General features: G+C 46.6%; 2 protein-coding genes across 4 annotated transcripts in view; one reads left to right on the top strand and one right to left on the bottom strand.

The window, feature by feature from the left end:
- The first annotated feature begins 27 nt into the window (after positions 1-27).
- On the top strand, positions 28-5,417 carry aasdh (aminoadipate-semialdehyde dehydrogenase). Of its 2 annotated transcripts, XM_055923036.1 has the most exons (13): positions 28-442; positions 722-842; positions 968-1,236; positions 1,370-1,562; positions 1,649-1,890; positions 2,045-2,324; positions 2,432-2,708; positions 2,824-2,942; positions 3,045-3,924; positions 4,206-4,369; positions 4,447-4,572; positions 4,705-4,836; positions 4,967-5,417. In XM_055923036.1, exons 1-13 carry the CDS (start codon positions 204-206, stop codon positions 5,357-5,359), a joined length of 3,435 nt encoding a protein of 1,144 aa, XP_055779011.1. In that variant the 5' UTR covers positions 28-203; the 3' UTR covers positions 5,360-5,417. The 2 variants fall into 2 exon arrangements, with proteins under 2 accessions (XP_055779011.1, XP_055779012.1); XM_055923037.1 differs by lacking the exons at positions 28-442; positions 722-842 and having other exon boundaries at positions 1,146-1,236; positions 1,383-1,562.
- A 52-nt stretch (positions 5,418-5,469) lies between these two features.
- The window catches only part of cracd (capping protein inhibiting regulator of actin dynamics), a 29,556-nt gene continuing 20,947 nt past the window's right edge, over positions 5,470-14,078 (bottom strand). For both annotated transcript variants that reach the window (XM_055923033.1, XM_055923032.1), the window contains 8 exons: positions 13,720-13,891; positions 11,440-11,572; positions 10,983-11,138; positions 10,577-10,819; positions 8,103-10,446; positions 7,746-7,939; positions 7,444-7,603; positions 5,470-7,229 (listed from right to left, as the gene is read on the bottom strand). In XM_055923033.1, coding sequence (XP_055779008.1) covers positions 7,069-7,229; positions 7,444-7,603; positions 7,746-7,939; positions 8,103-10,446; positions 10,577-10,819; positions 10,983-11,138; positions 11,440-11,572; positions 13,720-13,891 — 3,563 coding nt within the window. In that variant the 3' untranslated portion in view covers positions 5,470-7,068. The remainder of the gene's footprint in view (positions 7,230-7,443; positions 7,604-7,745; positions 7,940-8,102; positions 10,447-10,576; positions 10,820-10,982; positions 11,139-11,439; positions 11,573-13,719; positions 13,892-14,078) is intronic.

Raw genomic sequence — 14,078 nt, 5'->3', positions numbered from 1 at the left:
AAAATATTTAAAAATTTCCCGCAACAAAATACTGAACTATGATTGGATATTTGTGACACGTTTTTTCTACATTGTGTGATGTCATCTTCATGCGACAAAACATCGACCAGCCAACAACAAAATCAGTAGTTCTGTAAAGTAGCTATGTAACATGAATTTTATAGTGAATAGCCATACTTTAGATTTTCCGTATTCACCCGGAGATGGCAACGAAAACACTACAAGACATGGTGCTCGCAGCTGCCTCTTTGCATAGTGGAAAAATAGCTGTCACATTTGACAAGGGAATAACAGAAGGAGGTCCTATGTTGCTTTATTACCATGAACTTGTTGCTCTTGGAAATGAATTAACACTTTTTCTACAGATACAGTGTGTGCAAAATACAAGAGCAATTGCATTATATTGTCAGCCTGATATCAACCTTCCTGTGTGGATTCTGGGGTAAGTTTATTATTAGAAATCAAAGCAATTGTCTATTTTACAATAGATGATCTGGAACAGCACCATCCAATTAGCCCAAATTAGATCCATCTCTATGGCAAGATATTATTCACTGCTCTCTTTTTAATGGTGTGCAGATAGCTAATGTCTCTCAATGTGGGGTTGATCCATTTGATCAGCTGTTGCATACCATAGATTAGTATTACCCAAGTCTACTGTAAGAGTTCTAGGCTTGGACTACTGTAAACACAGCTCTCAAGGGGATCCTCTGTGTGTCAGCATCCTCCAGTTACCTGCTGCGTATGTACCACTGGACCCTGATGCCCCAGCACTCTTGTCTGCCCGTGTCATGGAGCAGTGTGGGCTGAAGTACTGTGTTCTACAGAGTGACCTGTTGCAGGTAAGAGTGGACTTCACAGAGCATTATGAGAGTGGTTTATATTATAACTGTGGCTTAAAATGATTACTTGCTGACAGGTTTCACCTTCTGACTATTTGACTCTATCTTTCTCTCTCTTTCCCTAGCAATTCCAGATGGCATTTTCCAACCTCATGTCTATAGAGGTGTGTGCAGTGTGGTCTGCTCACAACCTAACCCTTGTACTAATACAGCACAGACCAACTGCAGCCCGTAAAGAGGAGCCGAATGCTGATCTTTTTACTCCTGCTGCAGTTCCAGAGAGTGCCAGCCAGGGGGCACTGGCATATATATTACACACATCTGGAACCACAGGGCTTCCCAAGACCGTTAGGGTACCACACAAGTGTATAGTGCCCAATATACTGCACCTCCGGTATGTCCCTTTGGTTGGATTGGTGTAATGCATGTATTCCTGTATATCAATGTCCAGATTACTGGTTGTATTGAAGGTTAAGAATTTCATTAAATGCTGTTTGTTAAACAGTATTCTGTCTTTATCTCTTCAGATCTCTGTTTCAGATGACACCAGATGATGTGGTGTTCCTGGCCTCTCCCCTGACTTTTGACCCTTCAGTGGTGGAGATATTTTTGGCGTTGTCATCAGGGGCACGTCTCCTCATCGTCCCCACTGTGATTAAGAGAATGCCCAACAGACTGGCTGATGTGCTGTTTAAGAAACACAAGACGACTGTCTTACAGGTAACTATGACAGTGGGATGAGAGTAACTTATCAAGCCTTTTGTTGCTTTTTGTTGTTGCATGTGCTAATTTTGTATCTCCCTCAGGTGACTCCCACTCTGCTTGGGCGTTTTGGAAGGCGTGTCCTACAGGAAGAGGTCCTCTCTGCTGGCTCTTGTCTGCGTGTGTTAGCCCTAGGGGGCGAGGCCTGTCCCTCCCTAGCCCTGCTCCGTAGCTGGAGGCAGCAGGGGAACTGCACTCACATCTACAACATCTACGGCATCACTGAGGTTTCCTGCTGGGCCTGCTGCTACCACTTACCAGAGAGCCTCCTGCAGTCTACTGACGTGTGAGTGACCACTGAACCCTAAAACCCTGATTATGGCATCCAACTGCTGCCTAAACCAGCACCTCATTTTATGAACCTTTTATCCAATTCTCTGCACCCTGGACATATAACTGATTTGACTCTAATGTTGTTTACCGGGATGGATATTTCACAGGACTGAATCCTCTGTGCCACTGGGTCCTCCTCTGATGGAGACCACCGTGGAGCTAAGAGATGAGGATGGCTGCGTCATCACTCAGGGGGAAGGACAGGTGTTTATAGGTGGGATGGACAGGGTGTGCCTTCTAGATGACGAGGTGACTGTTGCTCCTGGTACAATGCGGTCTACAGGAGACTGGGTGCAGATTAGAGACACACATCTCTACTTCCTCGGGAGGCGGGACCGACTGGTCAAACGCCATGGACAGCGGCTGCATCTGGACACCTTACAGCAAGTCAGTACCATTTCAGACAGCATGTCATGTCAGGCACATATCACCAATTTTCCTGTGCTTCCCCACCTCCAGTCATTGATCTTTCAATCTTCCATATCCCCCTTCAGGTTGTAATGAGTCTACCCCAGGTGGAGGCATGTGCTGTGGGTCTGTATGAGGGGTCTCGGCTGGTGACCTTTGTCGTAGCCTGCTCTATATCTGGAGAACAGAAGGCAACCCATACCTCCTCCCCTGTAGAGCAACAGGTAGAGCATCGTGAAGAGACTGCCCCCTCAACTAGAGGCCTACAGAAGGCCATTCTCCACAGGTTGTCTCAGCTCCTACCCAGTCACAGTGTTCCAGACACACTAGTCCTGGTCCCGGCCCTACCACTATCCTCACATGGTGAGTGACGCTGTCCTCTGTAGCTGAGCATCGCTAGACTCTACTGTAAATGCTGCATTCTAAAACATTTTCTATCAGGGTTTTACCATTCATTTTTGAAATGGTGTTTCTTCAGGGAAGGTGTCTATGGGTGAACTTATGAAGATCTACCAGAGACAGAGAGCAGGTTCAGAGTCCCATAGTGCACTGGGGGACATGGAGACACTGAGAGAGAGACTCCAGTCTCTGTGGAGGGTACAGACAAGCCATTATGTTGTTTTATTATTGTCACATACAAGTCAGTATCCCCTTTACATCAAGAGTTTACATATTTGTACCTGTATATTTGTGTGTCAGGAGACTTTAGGTCTAACAGAGGATGAAGCCATCCAGGAGGACTCCAACTTCCTGTTTAGTGGAGGTGACTCCCTGCAGGCCCTGCGTCTCTGTGATGACATCACCACTGCCGTAGGAGTGACCTCATCAGGGCTTCTGGAGGTTATCCTGGACGGATCCTTCTCAGAAATACTGCGCCGTGTTGCCATAGCAACACTGACTTTCCCATCTGAGCACAGCCTGACATCCCATCCTGTAGCCATGAAACGCCCAGCAGACCCTGTCTCCTCAGCACTGCCCAAGAGACAGCATACAGACCCCTACTCTACAACAGCTGCAGAATGGCCTCTGGGAGTTGTAGTTTCTTATTTGAAGAAGGCTGTAAGATGTACAGTGGTAAGGAGAGCAGGGGAGGTTGTAGAGATGGGTCAGTCAGACTCTTTGAGGACCAATGAAAACTCCTACTCAGACTCAGAGGGACCAATCAAAAGAACGAGAAATACACAGGAAAAAGGAGCCAATGAGAGTACAGAATCCAACCACTCCCAGACATTTGGATCCAATAAGTGGACAGAACGCAACCATTCCCAGGCTGTGGAAACCAATGATCCCAGTGCTAGCAGTGTTACCCCTCCCCTCAGAGAGGCTGGTGGTCTGGGGCTGAGGGTGAGCTGGGAGTCAGACACAGGGAGGTGTGTAGACGCCTCGCCAGTCCTGCTGGTCCAGAAAGGAGCGGACGGGTCCTCAGGAGGCACCAGGGCCACAGTGTTTATTGGCTCCCATTCCCACAGGATGCAGGCCCTGGACCTGACCACCGGGGGTCTGCTGTGGGAAAGGGTTTTAGGAGACAGGATCGAGTCCTCTTCTGCTGTGTCCCGATGTGGAAGACTCGTCGTTGTTGGTCAGTATCCATATAAAGCATATGTTTTTTGGTTGTGATAAATTGTTTAGTCTATTCTGCAGTGTATATTTGGAGCCGGCAGGTAGCCTAGTGGTTAGAGCGTTGGACTAGTAACCAAAAGGTTGCTGGATCGAATCCCCGAGCTGACAAGGGAAAAATCTGTCATGTTCCCAGGTAGGCCGTCATTGTAAATAAGAATTTGTTCTTAACTGACTTGCCTAGTTAAATAAAGGTTAAAAATAAATAAATATTGAGGGTCTATGTTGTGTGTTTGTTCTCAGGGTGCTATGATGGTGGTGTGTATTTCCTTTGTGTGGAGTCTGGGGAGACGCAGTGGGTGTTTGAGACTGGAGACGCAGTGAAGAGCTCTCCTACTGTGGACCCTCTCACAGGCCTAGTGATGGTGGGGTCGCATGATGGCCACGTCTATGCCCTCGACCCACAGGTGTGTATGTGCATACCTTTCTAGTGCAAATCTTGCATCACATGCTCAATAGTTATGTGTTTTTGTGTCTATTCTAGGTTCAGCAGTGTGTTTGGAAGCACCACTGTGGGTGTGGGGCGGTGTTCTCTTCACCCTGTCTCCACCCCTCTCTCAGGCAGCTGTATGTAGCCACCCTCGGAGGACACCTCCTCTGTCTCAATCCTGTGAGTGTCCATGCTTCCTTTCCTTTCCTGTGGCACTTAGTAGTAATATCCACACTTGTTAACTGACATGGCTCAGAAGCACTAGCACTGTTTGAGTGAAGACAACCGACCGACTCAATGTTCTTCTCTTAGGACACTGGTGCTGTCCTGTGGACATATTCCAGGAAGACTCCATTCTTCTCCTCACCAAGTTGCTCCTCAGGTCACATCATCATTGGCTCTGTGGATGGAAACATCTGCTGCTTCAGCCACACAGGGGAAATGGTGAGAGGAAAAACTGGCACTAAGATAATGGCCGTTTAGTGTCTTTATCATTTTCATTTTCACCAAGTAACAATTGACCATATTTCTCACTGAAGTGTTTCATTTGTGTTAATGCTTTGTGTTTTCGCAGGTCTGGCAGTATGTTACCAATGGACCGGTCTTCTCATCCCCCTGCATCACACCAGACAAGCAGAGGGTTGTGTGTGGGTCACATGACGGGTGTGTGTACTGTCTGAACTGTACTGACGGCTCATTGGTGTGGCGCTATCAGACCCCCAGCAGGGTGTACTCCAGCCCCTGTGTATTTGAGGGGTCATCCTGGGGTAAGGAGGGTACATTGGTAGGCCTGGCCTCCACAGACGGGACCCTGTGCGTTCTGGATGGAGAGGATGGGACCTTGAGAGCATCTCTCTCTCTGCTCGGGGAGCTGTTCTCCTCTCCTGTGGTGTGGGAGCGCTCCCTGGTGGTGGGATGTCGCAATGACTTTGTGTATTGTGTGGCGCCGACAGGGGAGCTCGATTAGATTCCTGAGATGATATCGTGTTTTTGTACCCTCTTATAATAAAAATAATAACATAGGAAACAAATGTGTTGACCCTCATTTGAAGGAGGAATATGATTCGAAGCTTTGAGTTCAGACATCAGTATTTAATTTACATAATTCATAACATTTGCATCACTTTAAGATGTTCTCATGAATACCTTTTAAGTCAGACAAAAAAAGTGCAAATATTATCAAACAATATGTTGTTACATACAACACTGTGTACACTACACTATTGCACACAATCAAAGTTAAACAAAAATGCCAAAGTGACTGAGCCTTGGGGTCCTCTTTTTGACCAACGTTCTGGTAAAACCGCCTCTAACAACACACATACAGGTCTTTACACTGAGTAGTGAGAGCAAGGTAGTGATGGGAGAAATAGCCATAGGATGTCTGTCATCAACAGACAGCCCGGCAGATGTTCTCATAGCAAGGCTGGCTGGTTCACATGACATTGAGGAAAATGAAGAGGATGTGATACAGCTTTAAGCTTATCCCAGAATGTGACTTTCCAAATGCTGGAGGAGAAAAGGCCTTATTATAGGTCAACACATTAGCGGTGACTCGAGCACACAGGGGATATGACAGGAGAATGTATGTTACAGCAGGTAGGTTGTCTCTTTCTATAGCAAAGCAAAATACAGGACACAGTTAGAGTGGTAAGAACATTGTGCAATTCACAACCACCTGACACCTGGCCTTTCATGATGTGTTTCAGTACAGTCGACATTTGATCATGACAGATCTAGTGTTATTTTACAAACTGCGGTGAGATTGAAACAACTCTGTCATGGCAATGTATTTTTCTTTTTTACAATATAGCATCTTTGACAGCTGTCACAGTCATCACGGACACAGTGAGAATAGTTCTATACTAAGTACTGCTTTTGAATACATGTAAAAAATTAAATTTAAAAAAGAAACAAAAATAAGCTTATTCTGTACATTGCAGACAAGGCTCAGAGATGACAAATATATTGTTTCAACATTGTTAAAACCAGTGCTTGAAATAAACCCCACGAGATAAGGAAATGTTTTTATTTTAAGGGAGATAAACCAGGGTGATCATCTGTCATGTTGGGTTATTGGCTACTGGTAGCCCTTAAAACACTGTTCCCAAAGTACCCTTGAATGAAGAATCTATATCCCTTTTTCATACCTGTCAAGACACATCTTTCCAATACATCAGCATTTTTATCTTGTATTATGTTTAGTGCATGATCTATTTACAGCTGTGGAGCTTTGATTGGCTACTGAAGGGAAGGAAGGGTTGGGATTGGCTATTGCAATGGCCAGCAGTGGCCATGATTGGCTACTGTAGGATCTTTTGACTTGTTGGAAGATATTATATAGTTGATAGTATACAGCCAGGTAATCTTGAAAAAAGTAATTTAGTTTGTGTTCAAGTATTCATGTAAGAGCATGCTTGAACTGAGTGTTCATGTTTGTAAACGTGTGATTGTATTTATATTATGAATGTGAAACACACTTTTGACATAATCATACAAGTGCATGGTTATTGTGGCATGGGAGGAGAATGACTTGGTCTGGGGGCTGAGGTTAGAATGCAGGGTCAGGTGCAGACCAGAGAGGAGAGGTCATGGGATGGTTTGGGACAGGGGTCATAGTTCATGGGCAGTGTGTGTGTGTACTGTACTGATGCAGTGTACAGGTTAGAGAGTAGGTTATTTGATGATCTGAGGGCAGTCACTCCAGGCTTTAGCCTTGCGCTTGGCCAGAGCCAGCCAGGCCGGCTCAGTGGACACCTGGGGAGAGTCAGTGGATGGGAAGCGCTTGGTCAACTCCTTCACTGCAGGGGGCGATGGAGTGGAGTCTGCAATCTCAACTGGAACACAAGACCCAGAGAGAAAGGGTTATAATGCACGCCGAGGACAACATAAAAGTTTAGTAATCCATGCAATTTATATAACAGATTGGTTTGATTATGATGATCCAGATGTAATAGAATCATGTTTCATATGTGAGATATCCTAACTGTCTGATCTGATCTTCGGAAAGTGTGATGTCAAACACTTGTGAATATGCAAGCAAGCTCTTACCTGTGACAGAGCTGGGCAGGGTGTTGGCTTTCTTCAGGAGGTCCCGGCGCTCCAAGCGGCCCAGGAGGGTGTCTGGTCTCTTAGCTTCCTCCGGTGTCTGTGGTTTGGGAGGGTTGGTGTTTCTACTCCCCTTACCCTCCATAGGACTAAGCAACACATCCTATGAAACACAGTTACCTTTCAGCTGTGCTCTCCTACTGTTATTAGTACAGGTGACTACTGAGAACATGCATGTCTTTCTCTACATAAGCATATACGTGTGTATGTACGGCATTCGTGTATGTTAAAGTGCATTAACATACGCTGTCTTTGTCCTTGGTTTGTTTCTCAGACAGTTTGGCCTCTCTGTGGTTGCGGCGTTCGTCTCGGCTCTGCTGCTGCTCCCTGAAGCCTTTCTGTTTCTGCAGCGCTAGCGTGATCCACAGAGGCCCTGACTCCTTGTCCTGGACCCGCGTACTGTCCAATGAATGCCTGCTCTGCAGTGATGGCTTTCCCTCTGTAAGGGGCGAGACGAGACAACTATCATATACTGGGACATTCACACAACATTACTCAAGTAATTAAAATGCAGGAGTGACATTCCTACTCGCTTAAAAAATAAATCCATCAAATCTCTGTCTTGGACTAGCAGCACAGGCGTTTCCCAAGGTGACACTGACCTCTCCTGATGAGCTCCGTCTTCCTGTCAGCCTTCTCCCTCCAGGGGATACTGATGGAGGGGAAGAAGGACCTCTTCTCCTTGGGCTCCTCCTCCCCCTGGCCCTGGCTCTGTCCCTGGCCGTTCCTGTGGAGCTGGGCCACAGCTGAGGTCTCCTCCCTCCTCCTCTCACCTCGCTCCTCATGGCCAGCTGAATCAGCCTCCACCCAGCTCCTCTGGACCACTGCGTCACTGGAACTCTCTCTGCCCACTTTGGGGAGTGGAGAGGGGGGAGGGGTTGCAGATTTAGGGGATGTGCTGGGTCTCTGATAAAGTGAGGGTTTGGAAGGCAGCTTCTCCCCCTCGCTGTGCATGGAAGGGGTGGGAGACTTGCCTGCTTTGGCCCGGGGCTCTGGAAGAGATACAATCACATGTCCAGGCTTGACCCCAGGAAAGCTCTCTCTGAGTGGAGACGCAGGGCTGGAGCTATTAGAGAACACTGAGGCGTCAGAGTCGCGGTCAATGGGGGTCAGAGGCGAGGGAACCCCGTCGAAGCTGTCGCCGGCACTGTACCTCTTCTTCCTCTTGTCTGTCGACTGATCACTGTGGAAGCGGAGGGAGTAGTTGGTCCTCCTCAGCTTGATCCCAAACGGAGATGGCTGGCCCTTCTCCTCCCCCTCCTCCCGGCCATCAGAGTCCTCTGATTCTCCTCCCAGGCTCCCAGTATCTGTCTCAGAGCCCTTGGGTCTGGGTGAGGCCTGGGAAGAGCTGGGGACTATGAAAGACGGGAGGTCTTTGGCAAACATACACTCCCCTGTTCCGTCTGCAATCCGGACAGTCTTACCGCCCCGGCTCTGGGTCTTGCTGTCTGGGGCTGGTGAAGCTGCAGGGGGAACAGAGGCACTGGAGGAGGTGTCGGAGACAGCAGACGCTGGCCTTCCTCCTTTCTTCTCTTCCTGACTCAACACCTCAGAGTTCCTGTTTGAGTCGGAAAACTTCTTCCTGGCCGGGGTGATGGAGAACTTGGCGCTGGCGGACATGGTCTTCCTGAGGTTGCTATGGAGGAACGGACTCTGGTCCTCACTGCTGGGTCGGCTCTGGCTCTGGTGGTCTGGGTATTCCTCATACTTTCCCTCCCCCGTCCCCTTGAATATCTTGGAGCGGATACTGGCCCACTCTGCAAGGACGGCTGCACTGGACTGGTCTGTGGACTCGCTGAGGGATTTGGTTTTCCCAGACTTGCGGTCTGGTGAAGTCTTGCTCTTGGTTGGTGGTGGGGTGCCCATGGCAGCTTTCTTTTCATCTGCCAGACCCAGGAGAGACTTACAAGCGGTTTCTTTGATATGGTCCAGGTTGACAGCAGTCCCACAGAGCTGGGCACCCGTCACCAGGATGGCTGTGTGGGGGACATACTGAGAGGACGGGAGGGTTGGGGAGTCAGCTCCTCCAGGGGACGAGGCCTTGGCTCCTTCTTTGTGTTCAGCCACAGCGCCCACCTGCTGGCTGGAGGCCGGCGTAACAGGCGTCAGGTTGACCTTCTGGAACAGGATCTGCTTCTCCCCAGAGGACACTTTGAAGGTGAACGGCCTCTGTCTCTCCTCCATCTCTCTCCAGCGCACCTCCTCCGCCCTCCTCTTCCTTTCAGGGTCAGAGTTGCTCGCAGCCACTTCTGCACACAGTCTCTTCTCCTCCTCCTCCTCTGCAAGCAGTTTTCTCTTTTCTTCCACCTGCTTTTTCTTCCTTTCCTCCTCTTCCTCTGCCTCTTTCAGTCTCTTTTCCTCCTCTACACAGAGACGCTCTGCCTCCAGTTCGTGCTGCTTCCTCTCCTCTTCCTCTTTCCTCATTCTTTCCTCTTCCTCTTTCCTCCTTTTCTCTTCCTCTAGTGTCCTCTGCTCCTCCTCTTGCTGCATAAGCTCCAATTCCTCCCTCATCCTTCTCTCTTCTTCTCTCTGTATCCTCTCTTCTTCCTCTCTAATTCTCATCACCTCCAGTTCTCTCTGTCTCCTTTCTTCATCCTCCCTAATCCTCTTTTCCTCTTCTTCTTTCATCCTCCTCTCCATCTCCTCTCCCTGCCTCCTTTCCTCCTCCTCTTTACGTATAAGTTCCTCCTCTTGTAGGCGACATCTCTCCTCCTCTAACTCACGCAGCCTCCACTCCTCTGCTTTCTTCTTCCTATCCTCTTCTTCCTCTCTGTGCCTTTGTTCTGCCAGCTCTCGCTTCCTCCTGGACTCCTGTCTCTCGTTCTCCTGCAGTTTCTGCTTCTTAGTTTTCTCTGGGGGTGTCTCTTCCTCAGCGGTTCTGTATTGGACGTCGGCTGCATCTGTTTCCTCCTGCAGTATGCCAGGGATATCCACCTCCTGCAAATCCTGGAAAAAAGTATGTATTTTTCTATTGTTGAGCTCCATCTCACTCTATTCCATCTATATGACAATTATGTGCATGCACATTCATACCAAAGAAAGACCACCAACTGTAAGGAACCTGACCCCCTCTCACCTGTGTGAATCGGCGGTGCTTGCGGGAGATCCTCTGGTTTTTGGGTTTGACAGACAGTTTATGCTTGGCAGCGGTGTTGTCCAGTCTAGGGACAGACTGTGGGACTCCGTCCAGGTCGATGGACTCGATGGTACCGGTGGCTGGAAGAACTCGTTTGGACCTAGGAGATTTCACTGGAGTACTGGGAGTCCCGGTCTGGGCAGCTCCATGGCTCTGGCTGGGCTCTTGGCTCTGGCTGGCCCCCTGGTTGTCATGGAAACAATACATTGTCAATATCTTCCTATATTTCCAACACTAATTCTTTAGGTTACTACTGTAGCATTATAAGCTAACAGTGAACCAAAGGGTATGCAATTAGTATGTATACCAATAGTGCCCAGTCTGCCATTAATAATCCTGCCTTTACCTTTGTCTCTGTGTCCACTGGCTCAGCTTCCACCTGGGCTAAGACCTTCAGGGGGCTCCTGGGCACCTCCTCTTCATCTGAGCTGCCCTCGTCTCCCTCACTCTTCCTCAGAGAGGGGGGCCTCTGGCCAAACTTGATATTCTGTGCTATCTGCCTCTGCTCATTCAACACGTACACACACATTTTGGATTTGGTGTTAGACATTGACGAGAGCAGTAACGTTAAAGTGTCTGTTAGAGTGTAATTGATTGTTACCTGGTTGATTTACGAGTTGTCAACCAAGACTGTGAACATACATCTGACTGTGTGTGTGTGTGTGTGTGTGTGTGTGTGTGTGTGTGTGTGTGTGTGTGTGTGTGTGTGTGTGTGTGTGTGTGTGTGTGTGTGTGTGTGTGTGTGTGTGTGTGTGTGTGTGTGCGTGTGTGTGTGTGTGTGCATGTGTGTATTTAAGTCCTACCTGCAGGTTCCTGACTTTATCGGAGACGTTTTCCTGGGACATGGTATGTTCTGGACTGGGCTCCTGTACTGCTTCCTCTGGGATAAACACACTGTCGTGGGAGAGGGCTCGGGCGCCAATGGGGTTCAGCTCCCTGCAAAGACAAAACGGATGCTACAGTTATAGTATGTTATTACAGTCAGTCATTCATTTCTGATAGGGTGTAGTGTCCCTCACACACTCTAAACTCCATAAATGAAAAGCTAAAGGTCAGTCAAGCAGTTTATAGACCACATTTCAACTGAACCGCAGCCCTTTCTCACCAGACCGTGAGATTTAATCGACTCTGCTGACACGAAAATAGATAACCAGAGAAGCCACGTGGTAATACAGTGTCTTCAGAAAGTATACATACCCCTTGATCTATTCCACATTTTGTTGTGTTACAAATTCAAAATTGATGTAAAAAAAAAAAAAAGAATCTAACCAATCTACATACAATACCCCCATAATGACAATGGGAAAACATGTTTTTATACATTTTTGCAACTTTATTGAAAATGAAATACAGAAATATCTAATTTAGATACATAAGTATTCACACCCCAGAACCAATACTTTGTAGAAGCTCCTTTGGCAGCGATTACAGCTGAGTCTTTCTGGGAAAGTCTAAGAGTTTTGCACACCTGGAGTGTACAATATTTGCACATTATTATTTTTTTAAATTCTTCAAGCTCTGTCGAGTTGGTTTTTGATCATTGCCAAACAGCCATTTTTAAGTCTTGCCATAGATTTTCAAGACAATTTTAGTCAAAACTGTAACTAGGCCATTCAATCAGAAACATTCAATATCATCTTAGTAAGCAACTCCAGTGTTTATTTGACCTTGTGTTTTAGGTTATTGTCCTGCTGAAAGGTGAATTTGTCTCCCAGTGTCTGTTGGAAAGCAGACTGAACCAGGTTTTCCACTAGGAATTTGCCTGTGCTTAGTTCAATTCCATTTATTTTACTCTTAAAAAAAACTCCCTAGTCCTTTCCGATGACAAGCAAACCCATAACATAACGCAGCCACCACCATGCTGGAAAATATGAAGAGTGGTACTCAGTGATGTGTTGTGATGGATTCGCCCTAAACATAACGCTTTGTATTCAGAACATGAAATTAATTTCTTTGCCACATTTCTTGCAGTTTTACAAACAGGAATCACCAAATGCATGTTTAGGAATATTTGTATTCTCTATTGGCTTCCTTCTTTTCACTCTGTCATTTAGGTTAGTATTGTGGAGTAACTACAATGTTGTTGAGCCATCCTCAATTTTCTCCTTTCACAGCCATTAAACACGGTTTCCTTCCTCTCCGGCAACTGAGTTAGGAAGGACGCCTGTATCTTTCTAGTGACTAGGTGTATTGATACACCATCCAAAGTGTGATTAATAACTTCAGCATGCTCAAAGGGATATTCAATGTCTGCTTTTTTAAATGTATTACCCATCTACCAATATGTGCCCTTCTTTGCGAGGCATTGTAAAACCTCCCTGGTCTTTGTGGTTGAATCTGTGTTTGAAATGCACTGCTCGACTGAGGAATATTACAGATAATTGTATGTGTTGGGTACAGAGATGAGGTAGTCATTCAAAAATCATGCGAAACACTATTATTGCACACTATTATTGAGTCCATGCAACTTATTATGTGACTTGTTTTAAGCACATTTTTACTCCTGAACTTATTTAGGCTTACCATAACAAAAGGGGTGAATACTCGACTCTTGCCATAACAAAAGTTGAATACTCGACTCAAAACATTTCATTTTTTCATTCTGAATAAATTAGTAAACATTTCTGAAAACATAATTCCACTTTGACATTATGGGTTATTGTGTGTAGGCCAGTGACACAAAATCTCAATGTAATTAATTTTACACTCAGGCTGTAAAACAACAAAATGTTGAAAAAGTCTAGGGGTGTAAATACTTTCTGAAGGCACTGTGTATATGTGGGATATAAGTTGGGTCTTAGTGGGAATAGTATCATAGGCTTTGTCTGTGGTCTGGGTAAGTGTGTCTTACTGAAAGGAATTAAAGACATAACGTGCTCAAGGCCATGCAGACTAAATTATTGATAAGACCTGTGTTCAGAGTTTCATTTTGAGGTGGAGGCCTGTACAAGCAATAGGGGGAAAAACTGCAATTGCGGTACAACTCAACTCTTTATGACAACATTATGAGCAATGTATACATGCAATCTTGACTGCTGGACTATTTCACAGTATCAAACAGAATGCATAAATGTCCTGTTTACCTCAGATGTTGATTGGTCTCCTCATCATCTGAGACGACTCCGTTGCACACTTCCCCTGTGGAGAAGCTAGCCTTCAGCTCTACTGCATCAAAGCCCCTTTCCGCTGCCTCCCTCTTCTTCCTCCTCCCAAACAGGCGTCGGAACGGCTGGAATTTGCCCTGCCGTCGCCTCTCTGCAGGCCGAAAGAGAGATTATAACCAAAGCCACTAGCCACACACTATCAGCTTATCTCTCTTTATATCACACCCATGGACATGTTTGATTACATATAAATGTGTGGGCCGGAGTGTGTGTGAATGTGTGTAATTTACACAAGGTGTGTGAATGGATACAAAAGAACTCCACAGCAGATGAAGTGA

The sequence above is a fragment of the Salvelinus fontinalis genome, chromosome 5 (genome assembly GCF_029448725.1).
Source record: "Salvelinus fontinalis isolate EN_2023a chromosome 5, ASM2944872v1, whole genome shotgun sequence".
NCBI lineage: Eukaryota > Metazoa > Chordata > Actinopteri > Salmoniformes > Salmonidae > Salvelinus > Salvelinus fontinalis.
The sequence above is the reverse complement of the archived record's forward strand: the minus strand, read 5'-3'. Positions and strand labels throughout refer to the sequence as shown.